At 40.1% G+C, this 15067-nt stretch overlaps 1 protein-coding gene across 1 annotated transcript in view; it reads left to right on the top strand.

Annotated features, from left to right (window-relative positions):
• Positions 1-15067, top strand: part of NDRG1 (N-myc downstream regulated 1) — a 42763-nt gene that overhangs the window by 25122 nt on the left and 2574 nt on the right. The window contains exons 4-15 of the mRNA XM_080580716.1: positions 737-842; positions 2859-2979; positions 4768-4830; positions 6527-6587; positions 7074-7160; positions 8707-8763; positions 9692-9795; positions 10174-10230; positions 11489-11540; positions 12287-12334; positions 13865-13900; positions 14890-14941. Of these exons, the coding sequence (XP_080436842.1) occupies positions 737-842; positions 2859-2979; positions 4768-4830; positions 6527-6587; positions 7074-7160; positions 8707-8763; positions 9692-9795; positions 10174-10230; positions 11489-11540; positions 12287-12334; positions 13865-13900; positions 14890-14941 (844 nt within the window). The remainder of the gene's footprint in view (positions 1-736; positions 843-2858; positions 2980-4767; positions 4831-6526; positions 6588-7073; positions 7161-8706; positions 8764-9691; positions 9796-10173; positions 10231-11488; positions 11541-12286; positions 12335-13864; positions 13901-14889; positions 14942-15067) is intronic.

Below are 15067 nucleotides of genomic sequence, written 5' to 3'. Positions count from 1 at the left end.
GTGTTATAATCTCATTAAATAGTACATAATCCAGTTATGTCAAATAATAGCACTGGGCTTTTAAAGGTTGTTTCTGTGCTAATCACCACATCAAAGGTGTAGCCATGCTATTCTGTAGCAAACTTTATTCATTTGGGTTTGTGCTTAGATCTAAACAATAGCAAGCCATAAAGCTAACACATGTAGCTGTCGTGTTTACTGGGGAAGGCTACTATAACCACAAGGCCCCGGAGCATGATAAGTCTTTATGGTGAATACAGGCTATTTAATAGCCTGTTCTTTAGGGAAATAATAGTTGCTTGCTCAGTTAAAATCATTTTCCTAGAAAGCAGAAGTGTTTTCTTTTGGCAACCTGCACCTTTGCAAATGGTTGCTGCTGGCCATAGTTGTAAGCTGTTGTTATTTTAGGCATCATTGCACCGAACTGCTTTTTTTTTTTTCCTCTCCGCCTTTTGCTGTGGTCAGAAAGTGTTTCCTCAGCATCTGGTTAGAGCTTGCAGCTTAAGTGCTTTTGTAGTTGTCTGCGGACTGCAGTAAATGACAGCCACGTGTAAAACGTCAGCAAAGAGCCCACACCGTGGAGAGGCATGGGGTGCGTTAGCACAGGAATTGCAGAGATCCTGGGGCAGAGGGGCTACAGACAACCCTGGGATAAGGCAGGAGCTCTACTGCTGCGGTGGGTGTTAATCAGAGCCCTTGGACAAGCTGCTGACAGATTCCCCTTGTTCTTTACCAGGAGCAAGATGTGGAGACTGTGCATGGCTCGGTCCATGTCACCATGTGTGGGACTCCCAGAGGGAACAGACCTGCTATCCTCACCTACCACGACATTGGGCTGAATCGTAAGTAGGCTTTTTATTTTATAGCACAGCAGTGGCCTGGTTACTTAACGCTACTGCTGTAGTCAAAGGTATGGAAGCTGCAGAGGTTAGGAAACCTTTCCCAGGTCCTTGCTAACTTGCGTCCATTGCAACCTGTTAGATGGCACTATCCTTTATATACAAACGTGCCTAATCTAATATTTTTCTTACAGACAGCTTAATTCTCAGTTTCTGTCCTTCCAATGTAAATAATTGGAATCTTTCACTTAAGGGAGCAAAACAATCCCTAGTAGCGTGTAACAACTTTGTATAAATGCTGTAAAAATATCTGTAGAGAATGGCTGAGGCTATGTTAGCTCAGGGGAGGGACTCTGTCAGGAAGTGCAGTGATAGGACAAAGAGTAATGGTTTTAAACTAAAAGAGGGGAGATTTAGATTAGATACGAGGAGGAAATTCTTTACTCTGAGGGTGGTGAGGCAGTGGGACAAGTTATCCAGAGGAGCTGGGGATGTCTCATCTCTGGAAGTTTTCAGGGCCAGGCTGGAAGGGGCTTTGGCCAATCTGGTCTGGTGGGAGGTGTCCCTGCCCATGGCAGGGTGGTTGGAACTGGATGGGCTTTGAGGTCCCTTCCAACCCAAGCTGTTCTGTGATTCTATGTTGCCAGCAGGATTGATAAGGACATTGCCATTGCTTTGGCTTGTAGATTCCTGTCTGAAAACCAGTCTTATGCTGCTGTGCATTTATATGAATTGCATGTCAAATCAGTATTAATAAAATAACTTTGTGCCTTTTATCTTATCCAGCATATTTAAGAATATAATGACCTATATGTCCAGATCTGCTCAAGTTTGTTCTTTTCACAGTACTGTTTGCTTCATACAACTTGCTATTTCTTAATGAGATATGAATTTTAAAATTAAAAATGTCTGCAAATCCTTAAAGCTTGGATTGGAGAGGAGAGGGGATGATATTGCTAATAAGAAAAAGATCTTTTTCCCTGTTTTGAGTAGACCTGCCTTACTTTATTTTGGTTTTCTTGTGGATCACAGAAGAGCTTAATCTGGGTCTCATCTCTGAATAAGACATTTTTCTTTCTAGAGACACAAACTCTGTATGGTGAATAAACTTTCTCTCTTTCTAAAAGGCAAGGAAGCTTTATCCCTAACTCGTATATTCTCCTAAAGCTGGATTTTAGCTAAAAATATTGTATGTTCTCTAATGATTTTGTTTGCATGTTGTGTAGTAAGAGGACATTCAGAAACACATACAAAATATTGAGCTGTTTTCTATGCATCTTAAAGATGGTGCTACAGAGTTCACGCTTTCCACTCCAGGAGGAAAGTATGCTAATCTTCTCCCTACATTCATATTCATTAAACATCAGAAATCAAATCATCTCAGAGTTGGGTCCTACAGCATTAAGTATCCCAAAAGGACACTTTTGTCTTGAGTTGCCTGCCTTGAGAGACATGAATATAATGTTTATCTTGTAATATTTGGGCAAAAGCACAAGTCACGATCTCAGAGTTGGATACCTTTTCTCTCCATCTGTTTTGACATAATCCAAAGAAAAATGACTGGACAAGTAAATGGATAATTTTACCTAAGCCAAAACCCAGGATGAATATTTCTGATGGCACTTTATGACTATTTTACCTTTGCATAAATAATGATTTCTTTAGATTTTGGGGTACCAAGCCAATACTTCTGGCAAGGACTAAAATAACATGGATAAACCTTAGCTAGCCGTGAAGAGAGAGCTTTTCATTTTTTTTTTCTTCAAGGAATTAAAACAACTTTGCAGAGGTTGCTTTGTAGCGGGGCTTTACTGTTTTTTCCTCCTTAGAAATTAAGGATTGTCACTTTTTCCAGGCTATAACATAGCTCAGCTGATTGAATAAACTTTTCTTAACTGCAGGCCAGGTTTCAACAGAGATAACGTTAATGAAATAAATGATTTTATTATAGATGCAGACTTACTATTGAACATATTTCCTCTCAGCACAAATATTCCATGTTTTCTTTTCCTTTTCAAGATAAAACTTGCTTCAATCCTCTGTTCAACTTTGAGGATATGCAGGAAATCACTCAGCACTTTGCGGTTTGCCATGTGGATGCACCTGGTCAGCAGGATGGCGCACCATCTTTCCAAACTGGGTGAGTTATCACAAAAACAGCCCATGTTTTCAGAGTTATCTTCTTTCAGTGGCTGGAAAAAGAGCATTGATCAGCAATTTAATTGAAAAGCAATTGGAGAAAGAAGAGTAGTTGGCTTTTGAACACTGACACATTCTATTTCTAATTTTCTGGAGCTCTGTTTTGTTTTACCAGTTCACAGTAAATACAAACCTAAGTTGTTTCTATAAACAAGATAGGCATTAGTACTATATCATGTCTTTCCTAAGTCTGTGGCTTTTAGGAAATATCAGCATGGTAGATGTTGATAAACAGACTCGATAAGCTTACTGGAAAGTCCAAGTGGCTGGACAGTAACAAAGTGATGTAACCCTTGGGATATTGTAAATTACTGCATCCTCCTGACTATGTATCATATATGATGTTGTAACTCTTGGAAACTTGAATGTCGTTAAGTGCTGTCTTTGCCAAAATACTTGTCCCATTTAGTCAGATGAGATGGTTTGCCTGAAGATGCCTCTTGGACAGGAGTCAGCTTGAGGTTGAGGAAGGAAGCAGCCAACGTGCCAAGGGAGGGCAGAAGTCAAGAGACAGTTGTTCTGTAAGAACTAGGTATTAAGGAGCTTGTATGTACCCTAATGCATGAGCCAGTCTTTTTACCTTCTTAATTGTTAAGCTAGTCTGGCTGAGGAGGTTATCAAGGGCCAGGTGCTCAGCATGTGTTAACTGCAATGGCCCAGTTGTCTACCCAAGCAGGTGACAAAGCTATTTTAGTCACTTCCCTTTGTATTTGTTTGAACCAAAAGCTTTTAAGTGTCTTAACCCTCATGTCCTGAACAGGCGTTAACACTTCGGGGTTGTCAGCTGCATAGGGCAAAGATCATGGTCTATGCTAGTAAAGACCACTACTTAATCATCATGATGACAGCACAAGAAGCTGTACTATCTCTTAGCCCTCCAGCTGAAAGTCATGACAAGCTTTACTTTCCCAACAAGAAAATCTAAGAAAAAAATGTAAAGTAGTTTTGCAATGTTCTTTCTTTACTTTCTTTTTGTTTTTGGGAGTGGGGGGAGACTAGAGAATCATTAGGTATAGTCCTGATGGAAAGCAGAAATTTGTATGCATCCTAGGCAGATGTTCTGCAGCTTCTTAGGGTAGATTTTTTTTTCCATGTGCTGCTCAAAGTTTTGTTAAATATATCCTCTCAGACTTCTGTTGCCACTCTGCAGAAGACCAGAAGCATTAACTTACAGCTGTTTGTCAAACTTCTTCAACAGCTTCATAGACCTTTCTATGGCTTCATTTTCTCCATGAATATTAATAGAAAGTAATCCTAATTTTATAGCTGCAGAAATGCGTGTCCCTGAAAATATGCATGCAAACTATTTGCCAAAGATCTAGATTGCATTGCTGTAGTCTGTGATTCTGCAACATGGGGAAACCTTTTTGTGGTGAACCAAAAGTACAAATGTGGCGAATGTGGCTGGAAACTCACCTCTCAAGTTCAAACTCTTAAATAAATTTTTAATGTTAACTTTTATTGGAAGAGATTCATTATGGTCTGTTTTGCTTTTAGCTGGACCAGACTATCATCCTGTAACTCACATAAAGTACCATATTGAGTACATACATATTTCTGCTAAATCACTTACTTGTGCTTGCTCCTGATTTAAATTCAGTTCATGCTGTTGATGATCTGGTAATGGGCACATTTGTTATTAAATCTACAGTGACCACTGTGTCTCTAAATACACCAGCCTACTCTACTGAATGTGTGTAGTAACTCCACAAACACGTATTTGTTGTAGGTACGTATATCCCTCCATGGATCAGCTGGCTGAAATGCTTCCCGGAATCCTGAAACAGTTTGGGTGAGTGCAGAATTCCTGACTTATTTTCCTCATTCTTCTCTATGTGGCACAGTGAAAGAGCAGGGAAGATCAGGTATCCCTCTGTTCTGCCCCTGAAGCTTCAGCCTGGCTTCCTGGCATTTTGCTATAGTTACGGTTGTGGTTATTTTTTTTAACTCTTCCATTACAGTTGGCTCTTTTGCCTTTGTTTCTGAAGAAGCCTATTTTTTGGCCTTTCAATTTTTGAAAAGTCTGTTTATTTTTAAACAGGAAGCAGCTTCGAGTGAAATCACATGTGCATAATTTAGGGGTTTCCTCCAGTACTTTTTGTGTGTAGCCCTGACAGAGATAGGACACAGACAATCTGTTCTTCCCACTGTAACAACCCACGTTTTCCTGTGTGGTTAGTAGAAAAAAATGTAGACCCATCTGAAGACACTTAATGTTTTGTTTCTGTGGCTTGAGTGTCTTTAGGGGTCATTCCTGCCTCTTCAAGCCTCTTGTACTACTAGTACAGATGCCAGACTGCTGATGCTGAGGAACCTGGTGGCAGTGTTCCTTTGCTGTGTACCTGCAGCAAGTTTAGTCACGTGTCCTCCTTCAAAGCTTAGTTTTAGCAGAAGTTATGCATGAGAAAGGTGCCTTCTCTGAGGAACTAGTGCTCCTGATGTGTAGTGAAGACTGCAAGTAGGCACCTCCAGTGGGTTTTCAGACTAAGGAGAGAAAATCTGACATTCAGGGTTAGGCAGTCTTGGAGAACAGATAGGCTGGGCTGCTGGTGGAGCTTTTGTCTCGGACCAGCACATGAATTTAGACATTATTCAGCATGCAAACTAGTTGTTACAATACTTTGGACCAGTTTACTTTTCTGGTCTCTCTAACTTTTTAAAACAAATGTATTGTTTGAAACATTTTTTTTTTCTTAAACCAAGGCACATTATTGGCAATTCTGCTGTACTCTTAAAAAATATGCTAACATAATGTCAATATCTTGAAAATCAATTAAGCTGGAGTGTACGTACAGAACCTCAATTTAATACTGTAATGAGAATGAAACCTTTCTCCAGGCATTTTCCTAAAAGCATTGCATAACCTGCTTTTCTGAGTGGTTTTGTATAGTCTCCCCTTCCATGTATTTTCTAAGACCTTGAAGGTGGTGCTTTAAATCCAATTTCAGTGAATGCAAATATTTGGTTTGTCTCTGCCCTGCTTAGTTATGAAGTTTAAACTTGCTTGCCCCAGCAGCTGGATAGCATAAGAGGTTTCCCTGCCAGCTCCCTGCTAGAGAGGAATCAGCATCACAGTTTGATAGCTTTGTCGTGGAGGGCAGGGGAGCCTGGGGTGGGGGGGCTTTGTGTTTTGACTGCAGACCTCAGGACTGTATCTTAGAAGTTTTTCGGGCAGAGAGTAGCCATTTCTTTCCAGAACCAGAACAATGCTGTGGTTGCTCAGTGTATTTACTTAAAGATAAGTGAGGATTGTTGCTGCACTGCGATATATGAGAACCATAGGCCCAAGAATTTGCTGAAACCCAATTTGCTCTGCAAGCTCCTTACTGGGGCTAGTGGCATTGCTGAGGGTCCACAGCTTGCCCAATGTGCAACCTGTCCTTTCATTGGCATGTGCAAGAGGAAGGCTGCCGACAGGGTTTTATTTATTTTCAGTGCACCCTTACTGATTTGTCTCTTCCATTTCATGACATGCGACTGCTGTGCAGGCTGAAGACTGTTATTGGAATGGGAACTGGAGCTGGTGCCTACATCCTGACCAGATTTGCTGTAAGTTTCATTCCATGGAGCTTTCTTAAAGGCTCAAACCTGATTTTCTAGATGTATCGCTGCCTCCATAGGGTCTGCAGAGACTTCCTGCTCTACTGTGTCTATCTAAGTAAGCAGCCAGGCTTTTAAGTGAAATACCATGGTCTGCGGGATAGCTAATCCAGAAGACCTAGATTTTCCATTTTAAGGCCTGTTAGTCTGCAGAAGGTTTTTTTAATGGGAGTTCTCTATTTAAACTGAGGGTGGAGAAGAAGTTAAATCTTAATATTCTCCAGCTGCTCCGTTGAATTGCTTTAATGATTTTTTTTTCCATACATATGCTTGTTTTGTGCAAGATAAAAGTAGACCTACCACCTTCCTTCCCAGGAGATAATTTGCTAATTTAAATTTTATGCTGACTGTCAGCTTGCTAAGGACACAAGATAAATCTTAACTCAAAGGTGTTTTTTTCTTTCTTTCTTTTTTTTTTTTTTTTTTTTTTTTCAGTTAAACCATGCAGACATGGTGGAGGGATTAGTTCTCATTAATGTAAATCCTTGTGCTGAAGGTTGGATGGACTGGGCAGCAACAAAGGTAAACGTTTTTAAGTTAGAAAAATAAATCATACTGTGAACCTGTCCAGCATGAGGAGCTGGGCAAGCTTGTGTGTCAAGGTTTGGCTGCAGACACAAAATATCACAGGCTAATTCCTTTTGGGTTTATTTTTTCCATTTACAAACATACCTCCTGTAGGGCCAGTGATTAAAAAATAAAAATAAAAATCGGTACTTCTAGGAAGTAGATACCTATGGTATAATGGAGCTACTGGGTACGGACAATTCTTAACAGTTGGTAATGAAAAAAATATTTTATCTTGGACATGGAATAGTTTTGGAAACAATTTTCTTCCAATTAAACTTCAATCTTAGTGTAACATTTTTTTTCTTGTCTGTGGCTTTGTTTACAAGCATAGTCCAAGAAGTGAATTGGAGCACAGAAAAAAAAATTCAAAACAATATATTCCTGGTTTTAGTCATCTAGCTGAATCTTAGATGCTAAAAAGACTCAAAAGGGCATTAGCTACAGTAACAATGGTCAGATTGTCTGTACAATCAGACTTTTAAGTGATATTCACAAACAAAGGAGCCCCTGTACACTTTATTCTTTTGTAGTTGTAAGATTACAATGTGGGAAAACAGGTTAAGAGCTGGTTTCAAATGGCCTCCTGGAGCTAATGTAGAAATAGGTATAATTGATACATTACATGTCACTCACCCTGAAAAAAATGTTTTTGTAAGTTAAGCTGATGGAATACACTTATTGTATCATTCAGGGTCACGTTTTGATGAATGGAAGTTGTTATAAACACACAGAAGTTCAAAAATTGGTGTTTTGTCTTTTAACCACATACGATCAACCTACTCTAAGTGTCTTAAGGAGATATTAAGTGCAATGACAGCCTTGTAATACTAGGAGAAACTTTCCAAAGCAGGGATGTAACATTTTTCAATGTTGATTACTCTTTTAAAAAAAAAAATAGTTTAGCATACTAGTTTATTTTGGTAAGTTTGATCTGGAAGTTTATGTATTATCTCTGCCACAATGAGATACACCAGTTGACTCATTTTGGTTATCTCATCCAATATCTCACCATAATTAAATTCTTTCACATCTGTGTCACTGCTGTCCACCTCTCCTAGCTATTGGCAACCTTAGGTGTACAATGTGCCCCCTGTATCCTTCTGTCCTTCCAAATCAAGACCATGTGCTGTGTGAGCACCAGAGCTCCATGGTACTTAGGGACCAGCTCCAAAGTACTCTGTGTTGATTGCTAGGGACAAGATTGGTTAAATTACACGTATCTGGCTGATTTGCTTAATATTCTTTCAGGGAGTGATTCTGTATATACTCATGCCACTGGTAGTGTGTTCCCTACATAATCACATTAGTAAAGACATCCTTGAAACTTAAACAATACCTGATGGTCTTATAGTAGGATTCGAGGGAAAAAAATCAGTCCAGGATATTGTACATAAGAGCAGCAGAGAAATATCTATTGGTCTACTTATGGGTAATTAAAAGGTTTGAATTGTTCAAAGATTGTTTTAATATCAGATACTTAGATAATCCTGCTGTTCAGATTTCAGGTTGGACAAATGCTTTACCAGACTTGGTCATTTCACATCTTTTTGGAAAGGTAAGCATGTTCAAAACATTCCTCTGACGTATTCAGTCATCTATATTTACCTCCTAGAGCTGGGAGGAGGGGAGAACGTTTTGCTTAAACAACAAAATACAAAATTAAACTGTGGGATAGGATGAATACTTGTGTTCCCAGCACTTTGGAGTGCGTATACTGCCGTGAGGCTTGTTGAGTCCCAAAGACTCAAGCACACTGCATTTATAACAACTCTAGAAGTGGCAGCTCCCTGTTTAGATAGTTGATACTTAAGCATGAGTAAAGCATCGTATGTGCTAACATTCTGAGAAGAATTTGCCCAAAGACTTTTGTACCGTAATATGCTTGTAACTCTGAGAAAAATGGTTACTAGGAGAAACGTTGCTCTTCAATGCAAACCTATTTCAACACTATTTTATAAGGCCATATTGCTGGGCTTGAAACTGTTAGTAAATGCAATGGAAAACTCCATCCCAGAAGAACAAGGAACTAATCTGTAAAGACTATAGAACCAAACAGTTTGAAAATGTTAGTGATTTAAGTCCTTGAAGCGTAGTTATTTATTATTGTGAAAATGAGTTCCACATTACATATGTTTGTAAGCTTTGAACATCAGCTTTATCCTGGAAATATTTATGGAGCTTCTTACCCTGAATCTTTTTAAACCTCACACTTGTTTGACTGTAACCATCTGCACTACAACAACGTTTTGCAATTGTATGATTGTGATATTACAGCACACTGATAACTCAAATTGAAAACTGTAGAACTACAGTCAGAGGCTAATGTTAACTCTGGGTGAAACCACTGAGTGTTGCAAGTTGTCCCTTCCCTAAGGGTGCACTCCTGTTGTGTGGAGATGAGTCTGATACACGACTGCTGTGCCATGTCTTCAGATCCTTTCAGAAAACAGCCCCTATTCTGAATGATTCTGTCTCCCCTGTAGGAAGAGATTCACAGCAACCCTGACCTGATCCATACTTACCGTCAGCATATTATTAATGATATGAATCAAACCAACCTTCATCTCTTTGTCAACTCTTACACCAGGTAAATACATTTACCTGATTTCTAACTGGAAACTGTTTTAAGAGGCTGTCCAGCTCTTTTTTAGCCAATACTACTTGTGTGGTGGAGTTACTTGTTTTCCCCCAGTATAAAGTTGTGCTTGACAACACCTTTAGGGATCTCAGGTGGTTTGCTTATGGGAGAAGGTCCTTGTGTGTTTGTGGGGAGGAAGATGGTACACTTGGACTGAACAAAGATATTGATGTTTCAGTCTAAAAGTGGTTCTCCATCACTTATGGAGGTTACAGCATATATAAGATGAACATATGTGAGTGCCCGTGCTTTCTGTAAATTAGAAGATGGACATATATGTTCAATTTCAGCGTATCAAAAATGTTTGTCCTCTCCATTTTTTTTCAGTCGGCGAGACCTAGAGATTGAACGCCCTGTTCCTGGAGTAAATGTTGTTACCCTTCAGTAAGTATTTTATTTGCAATCAGTTCACCTCTACATGATGTGAGCAAAGAGATGTGATCTGGGGGTTCAGTATACACGCATTACAAAGCTGTTGCTGAGTTGCCCTGCTTCCGTGCTAGAAAAGGGTCTTGTAGCTTCACCTTGGACGTACATTGTTACCGTAGTCAGGGAAACCCATTAAGAAGACTTCTCCTCTGCAAAAACTTCAGACCTGTAGTAACCGAAATGTAAAGAGAAGCAGTGCCGGCCACTTACTGTGCACCGGAAACTTGGGCTTACAGACTAAGTACTTGAAAGTAGAGATACTTAGCTTAACCTGGGAGTTTGTCCTAATTAATGGAAGCTATGGCTCTGGATGCATTGAAGCCATGCCTACGCAGCCAAAGAAACATGACCAGAACCAATTAAAAAAAATAAAATAAAAATTCAAGAAGATCACAGAATCACAGAATTGTAGGGGTTGGAAGGGATCTCAAGAGATCATTGGGACCACCCCCCCCGTCCCGCCAAAGGAGGTTCGATAGAGCAGGTTGCCCAGGTAGGCATCCAGATGGGCAGTTGGAGCAGTTATGGTGGAGAATGTTTATCTAACAGATTTTCTGCTGATGGCTTTTCACTCATGCTACAATTTGTAAACAAAATAGTTGTCCAGTCCATTGCTCAGCTGCTGATGTTTAAACACAGGACACTTTGAGACTATTTTTCTGCCAAAGGTTAAAATTGGCTGACATTCCAAAAGTTGGAGCTGGGAGAGGAGCAAGGAGTAGGGTGAGACTTTGGTGCTGATGCCCACATTCAATTTCTTATAAAATAAGGAATAAGAGCAATGGGGAGGGCCGATTGCCACGAGGTGAGGAAAAGGACAGGTTCTAATGCAAGGTATTAGAGTATGTCATTTTATCTGTGCTTTTACTGTATGGGTGACTGGGCACTGCCATAGGTTGCCCAGAGAGTTTGTGGGGTCTGCATCCTTGGAGATCTTCAAAAGGCGTCTGGATGTGCTCCTGGGCGACCTGCTGTAGGTAGGCCCTTTTGAGCAGGGGGTTGGACCAGATGACCTCTAGAGGTCCCTTCCAACTCAACTATTCTGTGATTCTGTAATATGGGAGATTTAATGTATCCTTAAAGTGTCTGGAATACAAAACAAACAATTTACCCACACCTAACCATCTCATCCTTCCCTGGACACAAAGTAAGGCTGAGGGCAAGCCTGGGCTGGACCACAGAAATAACACAGCTTTTGTGTGCTTCCTTGCAGATGCCCTGTCCTCCTGGTGGTTGGCGACAGCTCCCCAGCGGTGGATGCTGTGGTGTGTATATCGAACCCTCCTCACCACTGTGCTAATGGGCAGGCAACCCGAGATGCTGAGTGAGCCCAGCAAATCTCGCCAGCTATCAGCCCAGCCCAGATGGCTATCCTCTTTCAGGCTGCAGGAGAGCTGCCATTATTTCTGGCTGTTTGTACCCTCTCTGCGCCACTATTTAATAGCTACTGTGTTAGGAACAATTGCCAGAGCAATTCCAGTGAACCACAAATATTTTCCTTCGGAGAGGAATCTGCTGCTGGCATTTTAACTTGTTCTGTGGTGTTGGAGTTCTGCCCTGGGCAACTATGGAACTGAAGAACTGCTTTTTGACCATTATAACTCACCCCAGATGACTGGATGACTTGTGTTGTGCCTCAACAGGCATGCCCGCCTGCTGGCTGTCGGCCATGTGGCTGCTCACCACTTGGGACGCTACCAGATGACCCCAAATCACAAGATAAACAACCCTTGTTGCCACTAGAGTCCCAGAAAAACATGAAAAAAATCTAATTCCCAGCGAATGGGTTTGTTTGTACATGGAAAAGAATAGCCATAAGTGTTAACTGACCTAATTGATCCCCTATAATGATGCATATATGCATACGTAAATAAAGTCCTTATACAGAAGACTAAGATGCCCAATTTAGTCTGTATTAAGACAGAAGATTAGGTATTTAGTTTGTTTTCATCCAGCAGTTCATAATTAAAATCTTGCATACAATATCTTATGTTGCTCTTCTTTCATATAGGTTGAATGCAATTCAAAGCTGGACCCAACAAGGACAACGCTTCTGAAGGTAATAACAAAAGTTGTTTCTTTAAATAAACATTCGCCTCATGTAATATTATCTGTATTAACTATAGAAGCAGAACCAAACCAATGTGCTACAGTACTGGTAACATGGTCAAAATTCAGTTCTGATGTGGAAGAGCAGTGTCTTCATGATAAGAGCATTTTACTGGGATAAACCAAGCTGCGGGCTTTTTGTCAAAGTTAACAACAGGGAATTTCTCAGCTCCTCTATTTTGAAACATTAGAGGCGAGACTTGAAATGCTCAGTATTTTACATACCAATAATGAATTTGACCAGAGCCAACAAAGTTGATGTTGGTGTTTGGAAAGGTTTGAAAAAGCCTTCAGCAGAGTAGAATTGCAAAACCATTCTGTTTCTGTCCTTGTCTTTTCCTCAACAGCAGTGTAAGGTGAATAGACAACTAATCTATCCACCACGGTTCTGTCATCCTGCCTTTTATTTGGACACAGTCCAGGACAGCTTACATTTGGAAATTACTTTTGTGTTTTCTAAAAAGTTGATAAAATGTACTGTCAAAACAGCAAAGAATAATGCGAAGTCTTTGGCTGTTTCTTGGCATTAAGTATGGGTGCAGTCTTCAGTTCATTAGTGCAGTGAGTGTAATAGCATACAAACGGTGACACAAATTTTGTCATGCTTCTACTGGGACCTTCTACTGTATCTCTGTTTACTGAACTGGCCAGTGATAATGATAATAAAGAATGAGTATTAAGTACTTTTTTCTCCTAATGGTGAGGCGGTTGGGTGCTGACCTATCACATGGCCATGGCAGACTTATTCTAAGGAAAAATCTGACGCTATCTCAAACGCTTATCAGTGGCCAACTTTTGCTCAATCAGGGTTACAGCTGATGCCAGACCTGTTACAGGCCTGTTTTGCTGCTAACTAATCCTAGATAGGATTTGGGGGTTTCCTGTAATTCACAACTTAACTGATTTCACCTTGTGGTGTTCCTTGGAACAGGACTGTTTTTGTTGGGTTGACTTTGAGGGGTGGAGTGGCAAGAAAAATGAAGTGCTCCAAAAATACTGCATGCACTGAAGATACCTTTTTTTAATTTGGCTTTCCCTGTTTCCCTTGCCAAGTCAGGCTGATGCTTGCTATCCACAATCTCAGCAAAGCATTTTTCCCTCTCAGCCTTGAGGTTTAGGTGTTTGTTCTCTCTTTATCATTCAGGTCAATACTGCATCACATTATTGTAATTCAGAGCTGAACCTGTAATGAAGACTAATGGGCTAGTTTCTAAGAAACTGGTAATCACTTTCTATCAAAAACATTTATTTGTAGCTCCAGCTGATGCTTTGCCAGGGGATCAAGACACTTTGGTGTTTTCTGAGGTGCAGTTGTAGCTTTTATAAATGCTGAGCTACTTCGATGCACTCATTTACATGAATGTTATTCATACAACAAAGTTTTTCTGTCAGATAGTTAAAAAGGTCATTTTAATATATCCTGAGCATAAATGTATTTCTCTGGCAATACACTAACTGGCTGTTCTCATCCCTGTTTCAGATGGCTGACTGCGGTGGGCTCCCCCAAGTTTCCCAGGTATGATTTGGCTGACAGAAATCCTACTAATCCTGTTCTGCAGCATCTCAGGCTGCAATAAATGGGTGTTTTCCTTCTGGGTACTTGCTGTTCCCAAATGTCAGCCAAAAGGACAGTTATGATTTCATGAGTAATGAAGTCAGTCGGTCATCTGAGCTTTCTTTTTTCTTTAAAGACCAATGAAGCTCAAAATTAAGATTAGAAGGGGATATTATTTCCACTAATTAAGTCTTAACCAAGTAAAGGTCTGAGGTGGGAATGCAGAGATATTATTTTATGCCTGTCTACTAAGCTAACATGGATTAAAACTTCTGCACCAGCATTTTAAAACCGTATTTTTATTTGGACTATTTTTAGGATAGACCAGGAAAGTGGGAGGCAGGAAATAACTGTTCTGTGTTCTTACATATGCTGACCTGGCTTGACTGAGAATGAACTGGAGTTTCTGAAATATACTTAGGCATACATTCCAAGGCTGCTAGTAAAACCAGGCTGGGAAAGTTAAAAATTTACCTTTTGTTCTAGTCTTGCTTCACTTCAAGAGCTGACCCGTAAGTCAGCTTTAGGATGTGTTATTTTCTAAAGAGATTTCTAAGCAATATAATGTGGTGATAGGAACTTCTGAATTACTGATCCGGTGTAAAATGCCTTGTATCTTTATGAGGCTAGTTGTTTTACTTTAGCTCATCTTCCTAAGTAACTGCACTAGTAGATTTTGGGCACGGCTTAGACCACTTGCAGTCATTTCTCCAAAAATCTCATTCTCAAATGCTTGTGACCGACCTTTTGTTAAAACAATGGGGGCAGGGGAATAGACCAGGGAGGGCAGTGGTGGAATTTTCTCATGTAAATGAAAATTTCAGACAAATTTAGAAAAACCCAGAGAATATTTAAGATGTCCTTATTAAGATTGGACATCTATGGCATTACGTTGTAATGAAACTAAATTGCTGATTATCATGTATAGTAATACTCTGTTTCTTTCGCAGCCTGCCAAGCTTGCAGAAGCTTTCAAATACTTTGTTCAAGGCATGGGATACAGTAAGTACTGGCATTATGGAATGGTTCATGCAGCTTCCAAAGTCTGTTGGGTATCTAAGCATGCAGAGAGCCTTCTGATCCCAGACGTGTTGTCTTTTCCCTGTTGGATATGCATTTGCAAGGGAA

This window comes from Anser brachyrhynchus (genome assembly GCF_964034855.1).
Source record: "Anser brachyrhynchus genome assembly, chromosome: 2".
Classification (NCBI taxonomy): Eukaryota; Metazoa; Chordata; class Aves; order Anseriformes; family Anatidae; genus Anser; species Anser brachyrhynchus.
Note: the sequence above shows the minus strand (reverse complement) of the source record. Positions and strands in the feature narration are given on the sequence as shown.